Genomic DNA, 24,081 nt, shown 5'->3' with positions numbered 1-24,081 from the left:
CTAAAGTTTATATAAGGCAGGGTTTTAGGGTTGTTCTTCATCACTCTTGCGAACGACCTGTGGCTATAGCACCTCCTTCGTAATGACTGATCAGCAAAGCTTTGTTTAATATTACGTAATTGTATAATCTAAATTAATTGTATTAAAACCACATCTCTTGACTACTCAGATCTACACAGTGCCACTTGAATTTCCACTATTACAGTACTGCAAAGTACTGCTTAGCCAGGATACTAAGCTTCTTGTACCGGTCTTGGTTGATTCTTCACTACTCCAGTGGGTTGGCCTGGGGTGGGATGCATGGCTCGCTGAAATACAGCGCAACTTCGCTTTGTTGGTTATCATTATTGTTGTAGTAGTCCTCTCCAAAAAGTGTGTTGAGCGTTTTAGCTATTTTCCCGGTTTTGAGCACCAAATGAAATGAAAGCAGACTCGCAGGGTGACGTAGCCTACCTTTTTTGATTATGTTTTCATCATTTCTAACGTCACAACTATTAGAATTCATTTGAATACTAACTTACTTTAGGATATCCGGATATTCGATTAATCATGCTCATCCCTACCATTGAGGTGAGGACTTGCAGGCTTTCTTCTCCCCTAACTCTGTCCGTGCGACAGTCAGCAGCCTTACATCATCCGTGTAGCCCCTTCTCTGCTTTCTCTCTCAGCATCCTTCTCTCACCTCTCACTGATCCTCTCAGAGGCACAGCACTTGCAAAGTATGTATTTGCTTCCGTATGTATTGTGGTATGCAATTGTTTATTGGACCTTGTTAATCCATTGTTTAATGTTAATATTGAATGTGTCAATGTGTAGTGATGGAAATCTGTGAATGCAACATAAACAATCTTTTAGCATGATGTGTACCTTTAAGTAGCTGTTCCTCACAGACATGATGAGAGTGCATTTGTGGAGAGGGTGGAGGAGAGGAATGGCGAGGTTGGTGGCAGGGTAAGGTGTGCTCAAGAGACTCAGGATGGAGCTGAGGTAAGAGGGTGCTTCGGTAGTGCCAGCTGGAGTAATTGGAGAAGTTGGAGCCGATGAGTCGATCAGTGAACTGCAACTCCTGGTCCACTGACACACCAGACATCTTCACTACCATTCGACGGTAATCCCAACAGTGAACTGAGTGAAGGAAGATGAAAAAGAGTATAATTAGTATATATATTTTTTTGAGACGATAAGACATGTACAATGCAAAGTAAATGTGTATGTTATTTACACAATCAGTCCGAATTGCATATTTATTTTATATTTTTCATGCACTAATTTCCCAAATCGGGAATGACATAATTTGGTGCTTCCTGCTCCCTAAACATATAGGTATTATATATGTATTTTGCAACTCCCAGTCCTGTAAAGTGCCAAGTGTATGCAGTCAATTCAGTGCTGCAATTCACAAGCTTTGTGAAGTAGCTTCACAACTGACAGGTCGTGCAGTGACAAAGAGATAAGGCTTTTCCTTAAAATACATTTTTCATTCGAGAGTCAGCAACAGTAAGAAGTGAGAGCTCTGGAGAAAAGGGGCGTTGTCGGCATTCCATATATATATATATATTTTACAGTTTTCCTTTTCCAGCATATTACAAAAGTGTTGAAGTCGCTCGATATAATAAGCAACATGTTTAGGATCACTTAATACTCATAATTTGTTTTAAGCTTTACGGTGTTAATGGTCCCCTAATGATTGCTAAATGGTGCTTCTTGCACGCAGCCAAAGCACGGTCGGAAACTGTGGGCAAAAAGTGGCCTTTGTTAATCTGTCATAAATTTCCATGTTGATGGTCGGTAACTATTTAGAACGTTTGTTGTTTCAGCTCAATTTTATTTATTATAAAGAATGTCACACGTCGAGGTTAGACTGCAGTTGGTCTATAAATGCATAGTCCGACATTATCAACATTCTATTGTCAGCTGACAATGCAGGGTTTTTCCTGGGTCAAAATGGGTCTTCGGTGCTCAAAAAAAATAGATACATTCTTTTTTTTCTCTCTAATAAATGTATTTATTCCCAGGTGTTTTGCATCTCTTGAATGTCTGAGGTAGATATGCGAAGGACTGCTGACAGCTGACCATCAGGGTCTGCAGCTTAACTAGCAAACCATCAGCGGCCTGCGCCCACTCCGCATCAGTCAAGTTCTTGTATTTGTCTTCGTACTTCGCTAACTCAGTTAGCTGGATTTGATTATTGACGATTTGTCAATCGATTGTTGTTTGTTCTTTTCTTCGACACTCATTCTGGACTTGCTGTCATAGGAACAAGTCTGTTAGCCTAAACCTGCTTTGGAACAGGCTTATTTTATGTAAACAAGACTTGATTGCGGCTTTATAAGCAGAGGTGATACAGGGAGTCTGTCACAGCCATGTCTTGTCCGTTTTTTACGACAACAACCTATTACGGAAGGTGCAAGTATAATTAGCAGAATTTAACATGAACCCAAATTAATCGCGTATTGCGTGATAGACAAGATCCTTTAGCACAGCGCGATACTATACTTTTTGAGAGATATCGGTTTTCTTGTGAGGGTGTCATTTACATCATTAATGAATGAATGAATGCCATATGAGTAAGCTAAATGCTTGTAAATATCACTAGAAGGGAAAAACTTAGTGACGTTTAAGTCATACATGTTAGGACCATTTTTACACCGGATTGCCTAATATCTTTGTTTGATCCAACTTTTCAACTGAGGCTGCTAGCTATAGCTTATCACTATTCCCTCTTGCATGGGAAATGAGAAGACAACTGTTTAATTCTACACTTTACTTTTTGTATTTTTAATTGTAAATGAGCAGCAACAAATGTATGCTTTTAAATCTATGCAATCTTTGTAAATAAGAAGTACGCATTTTTATATAAAATATACAGAAATATCAGTTGTAAAAATTACAGCTAATAAACGGACCCATCTGCAACCGAGGAAAGCAAGCACACCCTACAATTTCCCCAGAAATTGTACCCTCTCGTTTTTGTTTTGTTTTTCTATGCTATGACAGGCAACCACCATGCACTGCCGGCCAAAATAATTTAAAAACATTGCAGTTTGTCCAGTTGAAGCCGTTGATTGACTGCTGTGGGTAGGTAGGTAGCCTACGAGTAGGCTACAACTATATGGCTTTGAGTACTATCAATGTCAAACACTGTCTTTCTATTGCTTGCATTACTTTCAAATGTATAAAAAAAAGTGGAAAACTAGAATGTAATGAGTTCATCCAACAACGGTGTTCAGAAGATAGGACCAGAGGAGAGGAGGAGATAGGGAAGGAAAAGATAGGACAAGAGGAAGAAACCTTGGCCACAATATCTGTAGTTGTCTTTATATAACAACGCATATATTTCTTTCCTTTAAAAAGTGTCCATTATCAGTAGGGATGCACGATATATCTGCGAACATATCGGTATCGGCCGATAAATGTTTATTCTTAGTGTTATAGTTATCGGCCCGATAAGAACATTTGTTTGATAAATTAAAGCAGATAAATGATGGATTATTTCCGCTCGTTGAACCACATATTTTTTGGTAAAATTTAAGAAATCTGATAATTTTGGTAAAAGATTTAGATGTCTTATGCAGTTAAGATTTTAATAAAAACAGTTGTCCACTGTATTTGTTTGCCTTTTGTTTTTGTAATCACCCTGGGATCTGCAACTAGCTTCTCGCCGGTCTTCCTGCATGCGCAACCCACCCTCTCCAGAGGATTCAGAACACAGCAGCCCGTCTGGTCTTCAACCTACCCAGACGCTCACATGTCAACCTGCCCCTCATCTCCCTTCACTGGCCGCCCCCCCCCCCCTTGTAAATCCCACTTCCCGTTTGTCCCCCCCACCCAAGCATATTAGTATAATCAACACACGGAATGCATTTCTGTTACTAGTAGTCAATCAATATAATTTATATTAAAATCGATCTTCTAAATGTTTTTTCATTGCCATAATTTAAAAGTAATTTCTGCACCAGTGCTAATGTAACACCATGCGTCATCTATCATTCGTTATTCATCAGTTTTCTGTTTACTTTAACGTCCATGTATGTGTGAAAATAGCTTGAACTGACTGCAATACTTTAAATTATTTCTTTTTCTAGACGCCAATGTTATGTATGCTAGTATGCTGAACAACTATGTAAAGCTAGACATCTTTCTGCACTTTATGAGTGATCTTTTTCTAAAAGACTTCCTCATGTCAACGGTTTATTTGACAGTGACTCACAATTGCGATCGTCCAAGCTGAGGCAGCGGTCACATAAGCTCAGTTCTCTGGCCCAGTTTTGTTTTGGGAGGTGGACTGAGACCCAGCCTCGGTGGTGCCAGCTGCCGTAGGACTTAGGGTTAACTTTCAGACATGACTCCAGAAACAACAACTCAGCCTCATACATCTTCTGCAATTTGTCTTCCTCCCTGAGATAGACAGAATATACAATTCATTTTTAACACAAAACATTTTTGACCCCTATCAATTTAATGCGTATTTCTTGAGAATACACATATCTATGTATTGTCTTACCAAATAGTCTCCAGGTGCAACATGATTTCTCTCCTGTAGTTCCAGAGAGTAGCAAAATCAGGATTGGAGGAGAGTAGCTGTTGGGTCAACTGAAGTGCCTCATCATCCAACACCCTCTCCCTTCTCTGATCAGAATGGGAAAAAAATTATTAAATAATTTAAACAGCTTCAGATTACGAATATAGGTGTAGCAACAAAATAATTAGTATTTGGATAGAACCCAGGGGCCAGTTGCATAAAAAGACCTAGTCTTAGACTTAAAGGGGCGATTGATTGCAAAACCGATTTTTACCTTGTCATAGTTGAAAAATGACAGTTTGGTGTGTCAAATAGACATACAGTAAGGGGGAGTCAGGTTGTTGAGCGGTAAGGGAAGCGGGCTTGTAATCAGAAGGTTGCCAGTTCGATTCCCGGCCGTGCCAGATGACGTTGTGTCCTTGGGCAAGGCACTTCACCCTGCTTGCCTCGGGGGGAATGTCCCTGTACTTACTGTAAGTCGCTCTGGATAAGAGTGTCTGATAAATGACTAAATGTAAATGTAATGTAATGTTAATAAATATATTTTTTAGATTACTACACGTTATACATCATTGGAAAGCTACGATTATTGTGCTTGTAGATATGTAAACCATTTCAAGATCGAGTCACAACAACAAGTTTAGTCAACGTCTTTGTCCAGTCACCACTTTGGTGTTGTTTAGAAAGCCAAACGTCTCTACTTACCCTCAAAGGTTCCGTGTCGTCCAGGTATGCAAACAACACATCAAAACTTGATCTGCGTACATTCCCAAGGGTTCAAAGTATCTAACCATGTAAAGTAATTCGTCTAAATACAATGTTTTACGTTCATGAATAGCCATTATCCTTTGTTTCATTATGCAAGTTAGCCGACGGAAGAAACAACTTGTTCACATAAAAGTGTTCTTTTCTCCGGTTAGCAACAGAGTATTTACGATATGAAGGCATCAAAATGTCGGTTGAACCCTCCCCTTTTGATTGACACCTTGTTTGACCCATAGGAGCTTCCATGCCCCGTTGACAGCCCTCTAAAGCCAACTAGGTCTGTGCGTCCTGCAACCCCCCCCCCCCCCACCCACACTCGTTCTAAACAAATTTCTCGAACTGGCTTCGAAATTAGCTCGTTAGCCTTGTAGCTGACAGCTAGCTGAAAATGCCAATACCTCATTTGTATGTGTCTGTGGAGCCTTCAAAATAAAAGTAAATTGCGCAATATGGTTGACAGAATCAGTGTTCTTTGTCCGCCAATCCTGTGAATCAGATAAAGCACTCCAATGTGTTCATGCTTCAGTTTTTGTGTTTCAGTAATACTAATTAGGGATTTAGCTATTATATATAATAGTTCTAAGTACCACCTTTCATTAGAGATAACAATTATGAAAAATAATACCTTTTTATCCTAAGTATTTGACCTTGGTTACAAAGGGTCATTTTGGAGTCTCCAAAAGGCCCGTTTAGAAAACGCCTGGATGTACTCTTATAAAAACATGTGTCAAATATGAATATATTGTGGTATTATGTTTGACTTTTGATTTGAATTGGATAAGGCTTCAACCTGTGGTCCAATTTAGTCTTCCAGCTAATACCTACCACCTCTAGGCCTCTTCAGGCCTCTGTTTTCAAAACAAAATCTAGGCGGAAATAGAAACTTTCACTTTCCTTGTGTTCAAGCTTCTATTACTCAACACCAGTAGGACTGACAGGGGTCCTGACAACAGGGGAAATAACTTCAGAGTGTCAGCTTTCAAAAGAGATCATTTACATCATGTACTCCAAATGGTTCAAGAACAGCTTTCAATTTACTTTGGGTATGCTGTTTAGGCGTTTTCAGGCAAATTTAACAGGATTATGAAAAGGTTAATAAGTTTTCAAGCTATTGAAAATAGAACACTGTAAATGCAGTGTTCCAGGCTGTACCGGGAATCCTGACACTTTTCACCATCTTCCCAAAGAACAAGACACTTGACAGGCATGGCTGATCTATGGGAATATCCCTATTAAGTACGACACTTACACTTGACAGGCATGGCTGATCTATGGGAATATCCCTATTAAGTACGACGCTTAAGTATTAATTTGCCATGTCACCGAGGAGAGTTTTGAAAACCTGGGACAATGTAAAGCATGATTTGCTATGAAGCTGTTGCTGAAAAGAGGTGCTGTTCCGACCTTAGGTTTATCACAACCACAAGCTGTATGATGTTGTCGCTAACAGTTACTAGCAATGCTAACGTATCCTGCCTGTATCTAGCATCGGTAGAATGTGTGATGACTGAGTTTATTGGCAATGGGGCTAACGTTATTTCTTGTTCCTGACTGTGTTTCATTCAAATAAATAACCCATGTTGTCATGTAAATCTACCAACAGGGGCGGTTTTACTCACGGGCGGACCGGGCAGCTGCCCGGGGCGGCATTTTTTCATGTTTTTTCATGTCACACACGAGCATAAAATAAATAAACAAAAATCTCTGCGCTGCGAAGCGGTTTTCTCTTTTCTATCATTTCACTGGGGGGGGGGGGGGGGGGGTCCACTGTATAGTGCAATACTCTAAATTAGTGGGCTAAAGTCAGTTGCACCTCGACTTTCTTCCAAATAAAAACATTTTATTCATAATATTATAAATATAGGCCTAAAGTTCCTGCACATTTTAGTTTTTTTTAATTGTGTGAAATGGCTAATAAAAATATGTAACACAAAACGATTGTGGTCACCAAGATGAATTGGTTTAGTCTTGACTTCTGGTCGTGAGTGACAGTGTTGGGGGGATGGGAAATCTGTTGACTGTTGAGTGCCAAAGAAGTTGCCAAAGAAGATGGACAGGAAAAGGTCAAGTAAGCCATCAAGTGCCCAATTTCGAAAAAAAAAAAGAAAAGAAGAGGAGAAACAAGAAGAAGATAAAGGTATGCAAATATGTCTCTGTATGATTATTACGGTATCCATGTCATGAATGAAGGGCTAATGTTAATTGGTGGGTATAGGCTAACTCTTACGTTTGTTAGCCTTTTTGCTATGATGCTTGCTATGCAACAACAATATTTCGGTTTTAACTCAACAAACACGTGATAACATTTCACCATATTAGTGTGCTTTGCAACAAAACTGTTACAAGTTCAGTTATTATTTATTTTCATTATTTAGGTAATTAGCCAACGGAATTTTCAAGACGAACATTTGCTATTTGCTACAACTATATTTCGTGACAAAGTATAGTTTAACTTCATAACAAAAAATGTTCCTAGCTAAAAGTTATATTAATATAGCATGTAATAACAGACGTTTGTCATATAGTTTTTGTCCATCGGCAAATAGTCGATTGGAATGTTCAGAATCGCACATGTGCGACGTTAAGCTGTGAAACCCGAATTCGAACGATCACATATGTGCGAAGCTACTCCTTAACGGGTTAAGCTGTTAACCCCAACGCTACTTCCATTAACCAATAACTCCAACGCAGATGGCTGGCGCTAGCGTCAATAAAGTGAGTTATGTTGTCATCTACTCGCTCGTTTAATAAAATGACATTTTAGCGGAAAAGCAGAACCCAGTCAACATTTTCTGCAGTTACAAATAACACACTTAATTGGGTGTGCTCAAGCCTTGGGCAAGAGCACAACCATTGTTCTCTCTCAAATATATTTATTATGTATTATTGTTTCTTTTCCCACCCCTAAGGATCCCTCAATATTTGGACTACATAGACAATGTCAGTGTCAAACGGTTTGTCTTGGTAGCAATTGAGTTGCTTCTATTTTTATTTACGTTACGTTGCATGGTTTAAGTTGAAATTACGTTTTTGTTTGACGAAAAGTGAAGCTATCGGTGGCTAACTCGCTAGCCACAGCCACTGATGTTACTAACATCACTAACGTCACGAAAACACGCGTGACTACCTGTAGCAGAACATTCGTTTAGCAGCTCCTTAACTTCTGGGAGATAGCTAGCCTAACTATAGCTTTACTGCAAGGCAGCTGCAGAAACACCACAAGCAAAGAGGCCAGGGTGATAACTATTTACTCATTTTACTTTGTGATATGAAACACAATTGTGAAGTGTAATGTACAATATCAGCTGATATTATTAAGGAAGTAAATCTACTTTCGGAAACACTAGTCTACTATTTCACTGAAGCATTACGCTGCGTTCACACTGCAGCGTTTTTTAACGCTCTGCATCGCTTGCCTTCCCACAGTACACCACACTTGGGGCGTGTTAGACAAGTTAATACAGAGTTGTAGTTCTCGAAGGTCACTGTTGTAGTCATGGCCAAGCGTGCAGATTTGGGTTCATGTACTCACAATATCGATCAAAATACCACTTTTACACAACATTTATGTAAGTGCAAGATTTTACTAGTGCAACATTACAGTAGAATACATGTTACGCCACCGGTCACTCAACCAGTCGTTTGTAGGCTGGGCTAGCGAGCTAGCAGTGGCACAGAACAGTCACGTAATGTGACAAGACTATATTTAAAAGTAGGCTATAAAAACACACTAGGAACAATGACGACATCGGCAACCATGCACCATGCATTATTAGTTTAATGTATTCTTTAAATTCAGGCTCGTCACATTAGTAACTTTGTTCTGAACAGAACTGGGTGTGCAGACACATACGAAAAGTTTCTCCTCCATCTTGAAATTGTCAAACCTAGAAATGTTTACCATGACGAACAGTTGCTACGTTACAAGAAACAAGAAACCAATCCGATTGGCCAACGCTAGCGTTTTCACGCTCCTCATTTACATAAAGTTGAGAAAATCCAACTTGCAACGCTCCGCTCGCCTTCCCACAATGCCCTACGCGAGCGTCAACGCCTGGTTTCATTGAAAATGAATTGGAAGCCGACGCCCCGCGCCGCCCGCTCCGCTGCAGTGTGAACGCAGCGTTAGCATCATGACATTAGCCTCTGTTGCCCGGGCAACACATACTACAGCGGTCTATGATGCATCTGTTTTCAATCGTTAAAATGAACATTCCTCACAAATACATTTTCGTTGTAGGATTTATTCTGAAATTCGATAACAAGTAAATGATTTGCTGGTGAAATGATCATTACCTGTGGTTTCAAACCAGTGTAGCTCACTGCAACGCTGTAGCCTACACGAGACACTACAAAAACATCTACACAGCTGTTTAGGAAGTGAAACGGCGACAGAACATGTTTGGCACTCCCCTTACTTAAATCAAAAGTCTTTCAATAGGTGAAACTATCTGACTACTAACCTGAACTTCATTGCCACAGCCTAAACTTTGTCAATCTGTTCATGAAAATAATTAATTTCAGCCTAAACCGTACAACAGAACGTTAAATCGAATTCAACCAATGCAATCACTACCAAGACGAACACAGCAGTAGTCTAGTAGTAGTACAATTTACCGGGGCAGCTTCTCCACACAGGGCCATACCAGTGAGCTTTTTATGAATGAGCGATTTTCCCCTAAATAAATGTCAAGCTTTTGGGGGCATATTTTCAGTTAGCAGATGTTACTGTTTGAATCGCGATTCCATCTGAGATAGGCCTACTGCCGGTGTCAACGTTGTTGTTAGAATAAGCTTCAAAGGGGGTTCTTTATTAATGAATGAATGCAATATGAGTAGGCTAAATGCCTGAAAATATCATGAGAAGGGAAAAACTTAAAAGGACGTTTAAGTCATAGAGATTAGGACCATTTTTACACCGGACTGCCCAATTTATTCATTTTGATTCAACTATGAGGCTGATATAGCCAATCACCATTCCCTCTTGCAGGGGAAATGAGAAGACAACTGTTTCATTCTACACTTCACTCTTAGTATTTTGAGTTGTAAATGAGCAGCAACAAATGTATGCTTTTAAATCTATAATCTTTATAAATAATAAGTATGCATTTTATATAAAATATTCAGAAATGTCAGTTGTAAACATTTCATTAAAAAACGGACCCCTCTGCAACCGACGCAAGCTAGCACACCCTACAATTTCCCCAGAAATTGTACCCTCTCTAGTTCCTTTTGTAATATATTATGCTAAGATAATGACGTAGCGTACTAACAGATTATTGGCATAGCAACTAAGCCCTTACCGCAAGGTTTAGCCAGGGGGAGAGGTGGCTAACTTTTCTACCTCAAATTAAGTCAGTCTTACTATTTATGCAACAGACTTTAGATTAGTCTAACCTGACAATTTAAGACAGCCTACGGCTAAGACTAGTCTTAAACTAAGTTCATGCAACTGGCCCCAGAAGTGGTTGTGGCTTTGTAAAGTTGTGGCATTTCTCCCCCATAAGTCCAAATTGTCAGGAAATTTGTATATATGCCTTATTTCTCATGATGGACACAAAAGCTTCAAGGACCCATAAAGTCCGCTATTATGGATTTTAATGTACAATGAAAATTTGGAAACACCTGCAAAACCTTCTCGTCATGAACCGTAGCTCCGATTGACTTGAAACGCGGTAGGTATGTGTAGGATACATGTCTGCCAATTTGGTGTTTAGATGAGGTACAAAATCGCTGAAAAGGGGCGTGTTTATGTAAATGTTTACATGGCCTCATATCTATGTGTCAGTTAATCTTCACAATGGGCTTCAAGATTACATCACTCTGAAGTACTGTGCAAACGTTCACCTTGATATGTCAAAAGACAACTGAATTAGAGCTGTTAGAACTTGGGACAAATTGGACCCTAGCTAATAATGCTATAGTTTTTTTATGCAGTAACACTTCAATCTAAACACCCTTCGAACCAGATGCATTTGCAAATTACAGGCCTATTTCAAATCTCCCATTCCTCTCCAAAGTACTGGAAAAAGTTGTTGCCGCACACCTCCAGGACCATCTTAAACATAACAACCTTTTCGAAAAATTCCACTCTAGTTTCTGCTCTGCCCACAGCACAGAAACAGCCCTGGAACAACCTACAAATGGCAGCCGATGCTGGCTCACCTTCTCTCCTCATACTCGATGCTGCTTTCGACACTGTGGATCATGGCATACTCCTCAACCGGCTACACCAAACCACTGGTCTCATGCTCTTAACTGGTTTAAATCGTACCTCACTGACAGAACAGATTACATTTCACTTGGAAGTGCAAGGTCCCAGCAACACACAGTCACCTGCAGGGTCCCCAAGGGGTCAGTCCTTGGCCCCATACTCTTCATCATTTACATCCTCCCCCTTGGCCATGTCATTAGCCGCTATGGAGTCTCATTTCACTGCTATGCTGATGACACACAACTGTACATGAAATTGGAAACACACACCTCTGCAGCTTCAAAAAAATAATCTCTGCCTTCACTCACCGCCTGTCTGGAAGAGATAAAGGTGTGGATGAAACACAACTTCCTCCAGCTAAACAGCTCCAAAACTGAGGCAATTCTTGTTGGCACCTCACATCAAATCCAGTCATCCTCCATAACCGGTATAACTATCTGTAGTTATGACATTCCCCTCTCCACAACTGTCACCAATCTTGGTGTAATGCAGCTTGCACACTGCCCCGACAAACGCCAACATTCTCCAACATTCTTAAGTTGGCAGTAGTTGGTGACTGTCTTTAGAATGTCCAGTAAACCAACTGCCAGCTCCACACTGCTCAGACAGTAACATACTTCAGCTAGCTAATTACTTTTTGTGTGTGTTGTAGTATCATTTTAAGATCAACATCATTCTGCGTTATTTATTGTGTGATAATAATATTTAACTCAAAGAAAATAATAACTATTGAAATTATAATGATTGAAATTAACAGAATGTTTTAGACACAGAGCAATCATTCTGTCATACCCTATGACCCAATTTTCACGTCGCACACGTAAACGTTGACGTTACCGGACGGTTGAAGGAGAAAGCGAGCTAGTGCATGGTAGTTTCAAGTTAACATCAACAATGCATCAGTTTTTGCTACCTAAATGTCCATGTTTGGAAGAACGATTAAGAAACGAGAGTGACGTAGAAGAAGAAGATATGGCAGGGGTATCTGGTGTGGATTTTTTAAGAACGTTGTGGTCAAGGAGGTCAACCCTCCACCACTACTGAGGGTGCTAACCATGGACCTAGCAGCATCAGTGAAATTAGCATGGATGCACAGGATGGTCTGAGAAGACCAAAACTCCAGAAATATCTACCTCGCATGTTTGGAGTCCAACAAAGGAGTTTTTGTAAAAGCTAGTTGGAACAGTTTGCGTGGTTGGAGTACAGTGTAACTAATGTATTGTTAGCTGTGTAACATTAATGAATGCTGTCTGATTTGTTGCGTGCATTGATTGCAGTGTCGCTGAAGACTCGTTTCGGTTGATTAGCAACAAACAGGCCTAAGATTTTAACTTTTAGCCTTTTGCCTCTTTTTTTTTTTTTTTGGAGCCGCCTTTTAAAAAATCCGAGACTCTTTAGCCTAGGACAAGCAGTCTGTCTGTGTGCTAGGTATACATAAGGTTCAATGTGATTACTGATGATTGTGAACTGAAATAATATATATATATAATAATGCGTTAAAAAAGGTATATATATATATATACACAACAATGTTGGTGGTATAGGGAGTCAGGTGGCTGAGTGGTGAGGGAATCGGGCTAGTAATCCGAAGGTTGCCAGTTCGATTCCTGGTCATGCCAACTGACGTTGTGTCCTTGGGCAAGACACTTCACCCTACTTGCCTCGGGGGAATGTCCCTGTACTTACTGTAAGTCGCTCTGGATAAGAGTGTCTGCTAAATGACTAAATGTAAAATGTAAATGTATTCTTTTAGTAGTACGCTCTCAACGAAGGCAGTCACATTTTCTTTCCCTCTCCTCCCCCTGACCTTCCCTGCTTGCTTCCCTGCTTGGCTTCTATCGTATTGTCTAGTTATTCACGGAGAAATGCTCTGAAGTTTCAATCATTTGGATAGTTTTTGAAGATATTACTTAAAATCAAATACTACAAAAAGGAACAACCTGAGAGGACTGAAGCCCAAGGAGAACAGAAGTATTTTGGGCTGCCCTCCAAGACTGACCACAGGCAAGCAAACTAAAGCTTGTTCCCTGTAGAACTATGGCTTGTAATGACTGCAAACAACTTACTCAGAGGATAGTCGAACTGGAGCTAAGAGTCAGAACCCTCTTAGATATCAGAGAGACCGAAGACTTCATAGATTCCATGCTACCTAGCCCGGAGGCTAAGCTACCTGCCAATGAGCCACCCTTGGAACCAGCTTTCTCTCCACCGGCCGTTGGACCGGATGAGTCATGGCCTGCTCTCGGCGCTAAACCAAAGAGGCCTAGCGCCGCTTCTACCTTCATCAGAGATGGGACTGTCACCAAGGATAAACAGCAAAAAAAAGCAAGGCAGAAACTCTTCCTGCATCACCTCTCCTCCTGTCACACTCAGAAACAGTTTCGAACCACTGGGAACTTTCTCTCCCTTGTGTGTGGAATCCAAGGCGAAAAAGGCACAGGAGTGCTAGCCACGCAGCTAACAAACATGAAGGGCCCAGATCGCCGACACACCATGATGGTAGCTACTACACACATGCAAATCCAACACATCATCGTGTGCTGCGACCGGGAGTCCCCCATTTCACTCCAAGCCCCTCTCGGACCACTCGGGGCGCTGTTCGACCCCCTATCAAGCCTAATCAGACAACAATATCACAGGATTATCAAGATCCAAGGTATGCTAAGACTACCCACAGCCCATCAACACTTAGAGGAGCTAGCACTATAGAATCTACTGCTAGCACTAACGCAGTGTCTAACCTTGGTCTAGCACAAGGTCCTATCATTGCTAACCCAAGAAGAACTGGCCCCGCAGCTACTGATAAGGCAAACGTTAGAAATGCACACACAACACCACATATGGCCACTATCTTGATTGGAGATGCCATGACAGCACATGTTAAACTGGCAAAGACAGAAAATATTTGTCTTAGCAACACATCTGTCGAGGAACTGTCCTCAGAGGTACAAACAATCCTCAACAATAAACCAAACAACCCTAAGATTATCATCCACACTGGCTCGTTTGATATCCTACACAAGAACACTGGCACTGAGATACTTAAAAAACATTTCACCCAGCTACTGAACACACTTAACAGATATCAAGATGTATTCATCAGTGGACCGATTGCATGCTTTCGCAGAGGAAAAGAAGCCTTCAGTCGACTACTATCTTTCAACACATGGTTGACATCTGTCTGTCTGACACACAAACTGAGATTTATCGATAACTTCAATGTATTCTGGAACTGTGCAGACCGTTTTCAAGCTGACGGACTCCACCCAAACCGTAGAGGATCTCGACTACTAACAGCAAACATCAATCACGTGCTCCTGACCACAAATCAAGCTTCTCTCCCTATCCCTGTTGTGTCTAAGCTGACTGACGCACCCCAAACAACCTCCCATGGAACAGAACACAACATTCAAAAAGCCTCCTGCAAGGACATGGGCCCTGCACAGATCTGCACCCCCCGGATGAATTCCCTTGTGATGGAACAGCTCAGTGACAGAGACTTTCCCAAAGAAAAGCTACGCTAGGACAGCCACCATGCTATTTCATTGGACATACCAGTCATCATCACAAACAGAAAATGGCATGGTAAAATGCATGGTTACAAACCTGAAACTAGTGTTAGAAGTCACAGAACTATCCATATTCTTCCAACAGATTTATCTACCCCTGTTTTATCTGTTAATACCCCACAGATGAAACTGGCCCTTCTAAATGTTAGATCACTAAATAACAAAACATTCCTAGTTAATGATCTGGTCAAAGAAAACAACTTAGACTGCATCTGTCTAACAGAAACCTGGCTAAACAATGACACGGCAATAGCAACTTTGATAGAAGCGTGTCCGCCTGATTACAGCTTTCACCAAGTTTCAAGGACATAAAAAAAAGGTGGAGGAGTCGCAGCTATTTTCTCCTCTAAACTGTTGTTCAAAATCACTGAGCTAGGTGAATTCACATCATATGAATATCTTGCTATAGAGCTCAAAACCGAATCAATACTTTTTGTTATTATATATATCGGCCACCCAAGCACTCGCCAATATTCATACAAGAATTCTCTGAACTATTATCACTATGTGTCACTAGATATGACAAAGTAGTTTTAAACGGAGACTTAAATATCCAAGTAAATAAAAAAGCAGACCCAAGAACTATTGAGCTCTTAAATCTCCTTGACAGTTTCAATCTATCTCAACACATAACAGACCCAACACACCGGCACGGAAACACACTAGATCTAGTGATAACAACTGGATTAAATCATTATATACTTTTTAATGTGGAAATTATCCTAACAAAAACCAAAAAAGAATTATTAGTCCATAGAAGATATTTAGACGATACAGCTATGATGACATTTTCTGAACAATTTGCTCTATATGAGCCGACTAACCATGATTGCTCTCTGAATGAAATGGTAGAGAACCTCAATGATCCACTATTATCTGTGTTAGACTCTGTTGCACCACTGAAAATAAAAAAGTGCACAAGCAGAACCTCCCCATGGCTGAGAAATAAAAATGTTAGTGAAACAAAAAGAAAATGCCATGCAGCAGAGAGAAAATGGAGGAAAACAAAGATCACTATCCACTACAATATCTACAAATATACACTAACCACCTATAACAAAACCATCCGTCTAGCAAGGAGAGAATATTTCTCCAACATTATTACAGAAAATGCCAGAAATTCCAGAGTTCTTTTCTCCACCATTGACCAGCTGCTAAACACTGTCCCTGCCCCACCTCCATCCTCAGCAGTTAAATGTGAAGAGCTTGCTTTGTTCTTCAAGAACAAAATAACTCTGATCAGAGCGAGTATTATTAATAGTGGGGTCGAAACTGACATCAGTAGATTCTGCAACATAACCATGAGCACATTTACCTGTATCACACTTAGTGAACTTTCCAAAATTGTCAGCGAATCTAACTCCACAACCTCAGATATTGATCCTATACCCAAAACATTCTTTAAGCGAGTGTTTGATAGTGTCTCAGGTCCGGTGCTAGAGATTATAAACACATCCCTTAGAACTGGCGTCTTCCCAGATGCCTTCAAAACAGCTGTTGTAAAGCCCCTATTAAAGAAACCCAAATTGGATAACAGTCTACTTGCAAATTACAGACCAATATCAAACCTTCCATTTATTAGTAAAATACTGGAAAAGATAGTTTTAGTCCAATTAAATTCTTTTCTTGAAGAAAATAACATCCTGGAAGTCTCGCAGTCAGGTTTCAGGAAATATCACAGTACTGAAACTGCTCTCACCAAAATAATTAGCGACCTCAGACTAAACTCTGATGCAAATAAAGTCTCTATCCTTATCCTGTTAGATCTCAGTGCAGCATTTGATACAATTGATCACGACATCCTAATCAATAGACTGGAAAAGCTTATTGGGTTCACGGATAGTGTATTGAACTGGCTGAAATCATATATCACAGGAAGGACGTTTTATGTTAGTTTAGGTGACCATAGGTCCAAGAAACATGAGAACTGCTACGGGGTTGCTCAAGGAAGCTGCTTAGGTCCATTACTTTTTTCTCTTTATATGTTACCACTCGGCGACATAATCAGAGAACATAACATAGATTTCCATAGCTATGCGGATGACACACAACTATATATATCCACTGAACCCAACGATGCAACGGCCATCAATTCCATTACCAACTGCCTGTTGGCAATAAACAAATGGATGAATGATAACTTTCTTAAATTAAATGAAGACAAAACCGAAGTCCTACTATGTGGCCCCAAATCCAAAAGAGAGATGCTTATTAAGAATCTTGGAGGCTTAACCCCCTGTCTTAAACCAGAGGTGACGAGTCTCGGTGTAATCCTGGACTCAGATTTGAATTTCAACTCTCACATTAAGAAAGTGACCAAAACAGCTTTCTTTCACCTGAGGAATATAGCAAAGGTACGATTTTGTTAACATTTTAAATGCGTTAGAACACGTTCATATCGAAGACGAGTTTGTTCAGAATCAGCTACATATATTAGCAGGTTGACTCACTGCTTTCCTTCTCATACATTCCCGTAGTGTCACAGTGCATTTACCTGTTGAAGCTCAGCTTCCATGGACTTCAATGGGGCTGCGTTGAACAGTTTTTTTCAGTGCTTCGAAACTATACGGTCATTGGATAAATGCTGCGATTATGTCCCGCCCTGGACGCTCAGCGTCTCTGGGGGTGAATGTAGGAGTGGGCTGGCCTGGACGGTGGGCTTCCGTGTGAGGATTGGAGGGTCTGTCGAAAGACTGCATCTCCTTTTGATTGACAGCGATTTTGTACTATAAAAAGTCGCCGAAGCTATTCAAGCTCAGTCCCATCACGGATTTTGCAGCTGTAGTTGAAAGACAAACTGCTGCAACCTATTTCTTGGTATTTGCTTGGAGAAATTGCTAGCCAATTTTCATCACACATTTCATACAATTATGCATCACATTCCTTGTTTCAGTTTAACCTAATTCCCATATTTCCTTCGGGTTTAAATATTTTTTGGTTAGATAGTTCGTTCATTCATTCATACAGTAGGCTAGGCTAGTGTCATAGGGGTGAACTAGCCAGTGATCTGAAAATGTATATGATGTAGGCCGAAAACGAGCTTCCCCTGTTTGAAAGACCAGCAGCCGCCACTGGTGTCAAACTAATTTTAGGTAAGGGGCCACATACTCCCCACTTTGATCTCAAGTGGGACAGACCAGTAAAATCATAGCATAATAACGCATACATAACGACAATATTTCTTGATGTTTAAATCATTGGTGAAGGTTTTTGATGATAAACCCTATTTTAAGGTCTTTCTACAATAAACTAGAAATATAAAGACCAAAAACTCAGACATCAGCCCACTGTTTATCTGCCTGGGCTCTCCTCTGCTGATTACCTTGCTTCGTGACGTGTTTGACGTCAAACACGTCACAAAGCGAGCAGCGAGCGCTGCTGCCTGTGGCAATGAGCGCTTCTGCCTCCGGATTCGGCCCGCGGGCCGTATGTTTGACACCCCTGCTCTAACATGTCAATATTAAAACAGTCTGCAACTTTGATGAGGAATCCGCCATTGCTGCTTGCAGCTATATTTTAAATAGGTGATTGGTCTTGTCCATTGACTGATCATGGACAACAGAAAAGTCAAGATCACGGATTACTTTAATAAAAGAGCCCGATACAAGGGAGATGATGTAGCAAGGCAGTTTGCCCTACCATTATATAAGGGGGGCTCCCCGTCCCCCCAATGGCACCCCCCGCCTCCCCCTGGAATGTCAAGTTAATTAAAAAATTGAATATTTTTTATTTTTTATATATATAGCGCCCGATCACAAAATAAGTGATCTTTACCCCCCAAAGCTGTAAACCTAGGGGAAACACTGCAAGGTGAACACAGTATTGGGTTACACAAGACAGTACGACTTGCATGTTGTTTTACATGCATTTTTGCCTACATTTTGACAAATGGTCTAAAACGCAGAAAGAAGCAAAAGTACAAAATAAATAATCAGAAGTTTACAAGTATTATTCAGATTCTAATTATCTAAACAACACATTCTGTGCATTTCCAAATAAAGTATTCAGCTTTGGCTACATCCTGTGTCCATGTCACCCATACCTTAGTAAAACAGGCATCTCGAGCAGTCACATACATCTTCAGTTTCTTCTCTCGCTCTATTTTCTTCTCCACCTCCTGCTGAGCAGTAGACTTCAGCTTCACTCGTCCATGCTTTCAAAGAGAGAAGGGCATCGAGAGCTTATTGCAGTATATCAACCACGTGTCTCACCAGACACGTGGTTCTGAATATAAAACAAAAATAAAGATAGTTTGATTATCAAAGTATCCCAAAACCCAAGACAACTATCAAGAAAATGACTCACCATGGTGAAAGTTGGAGAGAGGTTATCAAGATCTAAAAGACAAATACAAAGATGTAGCAATGTTTCAATGCATGTCAGGCCATCTAGAATTAAAAGTAGCTGCACAGCCAGTAACCAAAGGGTATCCCTTTAAACTCAGAGCTTTTCAACAAACAAATCTTACACCATATTTAACCCTTGTACTGCATTCGGGTCACATGACCCAAAGGTTCATAACAAACCATCGTTGTGTTTACTCAATTTTACTCAATACAAAAACAAATAAAAATAATTTTCTTTTAACCTTCGCAATGTGGGGGTCTGAGACAGCCCAACGGTTAAAAGAAAATGCTTCACTTTGTTTTTGTATGCGGTAAAGTTGTCGCAATACGACAGTTGGTCACAATGACTGATGGGTCAGAATGACCTGAAGTTAACACAAGGGTTAAGGTGCTCCCTCAAATGGGATCCACTGGAACAAAGGAATGACTGATACTCCAATCAGGAATTTGACTGCTATTATTTATACCATTTCAGAATCGGCTGATAGCCAATTTCGGTTTTATCATGAAAATCCGCTCCACTGGTTATTTGTAAGCATCTGTTCACTCTCACTAAACCGAAAATTCCAGTTAAGCTACTATAATACCATAGCTGTTGCCTATTAGGAATAAGAAATAAGAATATCGATAGTGGTAATAAGAGGCTAGGTATTTATTTAAGCTGACATCACTTCCTGTGATTTCCATATGGAATTCTATGTAGATTTAAATGTAGTTGATGAAAATCCCTCTGTTTAACCATTTTTTAATGAAGATTAAATGTTCAAATATAGTTGTCACCTCTGATCTTGAAAAGATATTTAGGCCTACAAGTGTAATTTACAATGTTAATCTGATCAGTTGCAGTAAATCTATAGTATTTATTTTACAGTAAGCTTTCACCAGTTCTGGTCAAAGCTTACTGTAAAATAAATACTATAGATTTACTGCAACTAGCCTAAAATTGTATCGTACAATTTACAAACTTTTGTTACAGTGTATCTGGAGTACCCACTGGAAGAAAGGTTTGTGGATACTTTCCATTACAAGTTTCATTTCACATACATGTTGACTATTGGATGGCATGGCTTTGCTCTCCTGGGGGGTGTTCCATCAACGTCGCTAACGCAAGTTGCGCTAACACGAATAAGTCTCACTTGGGTAAACGTCAACTTAGACTTAAGCCTCAAGCCGTTCCACTAACATTCCGTTCCACTAACAGGCAACGCTAATTAAAGCTAGACCTCAATAAGCTTAGACTGTGGATCCCAGATCAGGCGATCGTTGAAAAGAGGAGTTATGTCGCAAAAGGCAAAGTGTAAACCAGCAAAGTGGTGTTGTTTCAGCAGCGTAAATAGATTTTTTGGAGTTGTCCCCAAAAAGGGCAATGCCAGCCAACCTTCCATGGGCGAACTCGATTCCCAAACCGCTCAGCCACCTGACTCCCAAACGAGGCGAACGGATGGCCCGTCTTAATTACGTGATATGCCGTTGTTATAAGTCGTGCAATAACACGATGGGCATCTACATTTAAATTCCTGACCAGCATGGTCAACGACCTGGAAGATGGATTGTCAACCATCCGCTTAGCTGTCACGCAAACCAGGTGCTGTCTGCTAGCATGGCTGGTCAGGGATTGTTTTCGAAAATTGTCGGTGCATGTGCTTTGTTCCATAAAAAAAGTTTTTTCCGTTTGAGCTCGTAGCTCTACTTTGCTGCCGTCTTCACTTTATTGTCTCGCGCCAGTTGTTAAAAAATGTATCGAGATTAGAGAATTACAATTTGACAACCACTGGTCACTCACTACTCAACTCTTGATTTGCCAACTGTGCGCGCAAAGTTATTTATGCATTTAGCAGATAGCAAAACATATGAAGGATGTTAACTTTTATAATGCAATTTTTTTTTCCAATCAATAATTTGCAGTGGCCCGATCGGGCCAGTGAGTTGCTAGTTTAACTGTCACAACGTTACTTTTTACTGGCCCCGGGCCATCGTTATTGTCGAGCCCTGTTTGTATACAGCAGACAAACTTTTCACAGCAGTGAGAGTAGGATCTATGTATGTCCACACAAAAGTTGTATTATAAATGTTTGCATGCATGTCTGCTTATGACAAGGTAAATACAGTTAAATTACCCCAAAATTTCCAGTTAATTCCCGTATATTACCGTGGAAGGTTTCCAACTTTGAATATTCCCGGAATTTTGCAACCCTATTCTCTGTGCGGGCAAAGCAGAGAAAGGGGAGGTAACCTTCCCTCTTATGACGACATAAGGAGAAGATTTTCAAAACCGAGGTTTGAGCTTTCATTTTCTCAAAAGCGGAGAAGAATACCCATGGCTTGATTTCGATCAAAATTTCTAGCCACTGCGGGACCAAAGGCAGGCTAGGGGAACTCATATTACAGTTTTTCACAATTGCTAAAACACATTTCTTTAAACAGTCACCCATTTTATCAAAACTGTAAACACAAAACCTCATCTTCAAGCACTATTTACAAAACCTCTGAATCCTCTTGCAAAATGAAACTTTCGCCTCAAAACAGATTTACCTGTGCTCAAAATCAAACACCGCTCTCAAATCATAAACAAAGTGATCAAAATTATACACACTATCAGTCAGTAAATAATTTACCAAAAAATAGAAAACACATTGTTCAAAACATATAGTTCTCAGGGAGAACCTTTTTTACTAGCCTGGTCCTAACCAGACCCTCGTACATTTCATTTATACAGAGGGTCTGGGATCGCTCCATTGACAAGTGTTAACTTGTTAACTTGTTTCAAATGATGTGACACAGTAATCTGAAGGTTGCCAGTTCGATTCCCGGCGTGCAAAATGACGTTGTGTCCTTGGGCAAGGCACTTCACCCTACTTGCCTCGGGGGGAATGTCCCTGTACTTACTGTAAGTCGCTCTGGATAAGAGCGTCTGCTAAATGACTAAATGTAAAGTGAAATGTTCATGTCGTGGGACCTAGCTAGATTAGCGTAAATAGCTAGCTACGGTAACTACTAACGTTGTTATCACAGCTACTACGGTTAAAATAAATACAACAACTCGATGAAAGCATTATACTTAACTGACATTTATTCTTGCTAGTTATAAAACTCAAGTAAAACCTAAGCTGTAAATCAACGTTCATGACGTAAAAGACATTCGCAGAATGCCAAATAGCATTTTGGTGCCATCGGTCTCAATACCTTAAAAGCGGTGTAACGTTGCAAAAAAAAAAAACTAAAATCACGGCCAAAAACAGGTTGTGTGAGAAAACGGCAACAGGTAACTAAAATCTGACTTCAGATAAATTTAAGTTACGTTAGGTTACATACGTAATGAAAAGAAACGGAACAGAACTGATATAAAATGTCCTGTACAGTATGTCCACCCCAACACTAGCTAGAGGCCGTTAGCTACAGCCATAGCAGGAAGTACAGTAGCCAACATTACATCGAAGAACGTTTACGTTACGGGATTTATAACCTTGCTCATTCTTACGGATTCAACAATTAATACAAAAACATGTTATTTAATCGATAAAGTTGCTTACAATATTCACTCTCCAGACCCGCCGTTGCAGTGCGTTCAGTTGGTCGTCTTCTACGTCTTCTTGTATTACGGTGGTTGGCATCCAGTTTGTGGGAGCATTACCGCCACCTTCTGCTCTGGAGTGTGGATCGGACAGTTTCAAACGATAAACAAACTGAAACATGGCTCACCGGGAGGCGCGTGTAAAGCTGTGACCACTAGTCTAAGAAGCCAGAAATACAGGTAAAGGGAGTAGCATGTATCTGCAGGGGCGTCTTAATAGCACTTAAGGCCCCTGGGCTATGGACTTTTTTTTTCATTTTTTGAGGCCCCCCACACGCTAATCGCACAATCGCACGAGTTGCTTGTATTGTTATTTACATTCCGTTGCACGGTTTAGGCTGAAATTCAGTTTTTGTGGTAAAAAAGTGCCTTGTGTCAACGAAGGGAACTCAGTGCTAGCCTACCTCACAACGTCAGCACACGTTAGCAACGACGCATGGATACAACGTGCATTGCTGTAGCACAGCAAGTATTGTATCGTGCCGTGGTGTAGTGTACTAGCAGCATTATACATTTAAGCAATTCAAGACTTGCATGTACAGTAAGTAATGTCACAATAAATTATGTATTTAAACTCAAGCTTGTGTGGTGCGTCGCTGTATTCAATGCCACAGCCTAAACTTTGTCAAAAGAAACGTTAATTTCTGGCGCATTCAAATAATGCCCTCAGTGAAGTTTGGCTAGCAACAGCAGCTAGGCTAGCTTGCTCGTAGCACAATTCAGCTTCTCCACGCAGGGCTCTAGACTGAGACCAAAAAGTCGTGTTTGAGGGCATATTTTCAGTTAGCAGATGGTACCGTTTGAATCGCGATTCCATCTGAAAAATACTGCCGGTGACAACGTTGTTAGAATAGCTTGTCTCAAAGGGGGTTCAGGTTGTTTCATATTAAATTGACCCATCTGCAACCGAGGCAAGCAAGTAGGGATGGGACATATGGCACTGACGCATCGATGCTTGTGTCGCAAAACCAATACGCACAGTTTCGAAAAAGTGGTTTGGAGCTTGTGTCAAATGACGATGCCACGTGATTGATGACGTTAAATGCTTCAGACGTCACGAACTGGTTCAAAGTTGTGGCGCACTTCTAAACCTT

At 40.5% G+C, this 24,081-nt stretch overlaps 1 protein-coding gene across 3 annotated transcripts in view; it reads right to left on the bottom strand.

Annotated features, from left to right (window-relative positions):
* rabggta (Rab geranylgeranyltransferase subunit alpha) overlaps nt 1-23,006 on the bottom strand; it is a 58,886-nt gene extending 35,880 nt beyond the window's left edge. For 2 of the 3 annotated variants that reach the window (XM_067230677.1, XM_067230678.1), the window contains exons 1-6: nt 22,947-23,006; nt 19,376-19,407; nt 19,113-19,223; nt 4,505-4,629; nt 4,211-4,398; nt 868-1,125 (exon numbers count right to left, since the gene is read on the bottom strand). In XM_067230677.1, the coding sequence (XP_067086778.1) occupies nt 868-1,125; nt 4,211-4,398; nt 4,505-4,629; nt 19,113-19,223; nt 19,376-19,378 (685 nt within the window). In that variant the 5' untranslated portion in view covers nt 19,379-19,407; nt 22,947-23,006. The remainder of the gene's footprint in view (nt 1-867; nt 1,126-4,210; nt 4,399-4,504; nt 4,630-19,112; nt 19,224-19,375; nt 19,408-22,946) is intronic. The other variant, XM_067230679.1, reaches the window with a different exon arrangement.
* Nucleotides 23,007-24,081: the final 1,075 nt, after the last annotated feature.

Source organism: Osmerus mordax, chromosome 27 (assembly GCF_038355195.1).
Source record: "Osmerus mordax isolate fOsmMor3 chromosome 27, fOsmMor3.pri, whole genome shotgun sequence".
Taxonomy (NCBI): domain Eukaryota; kingdom Metazoa; phylum Chordata; class Actinopteri; order Osmeriformes; family Osmeridae; genus Osmerus; species Osmerus mordax.
Note: the sequence above shows the minus strand (reverse complement) of the source record. Positions and strands in the feature narration are given on the sequence as shown.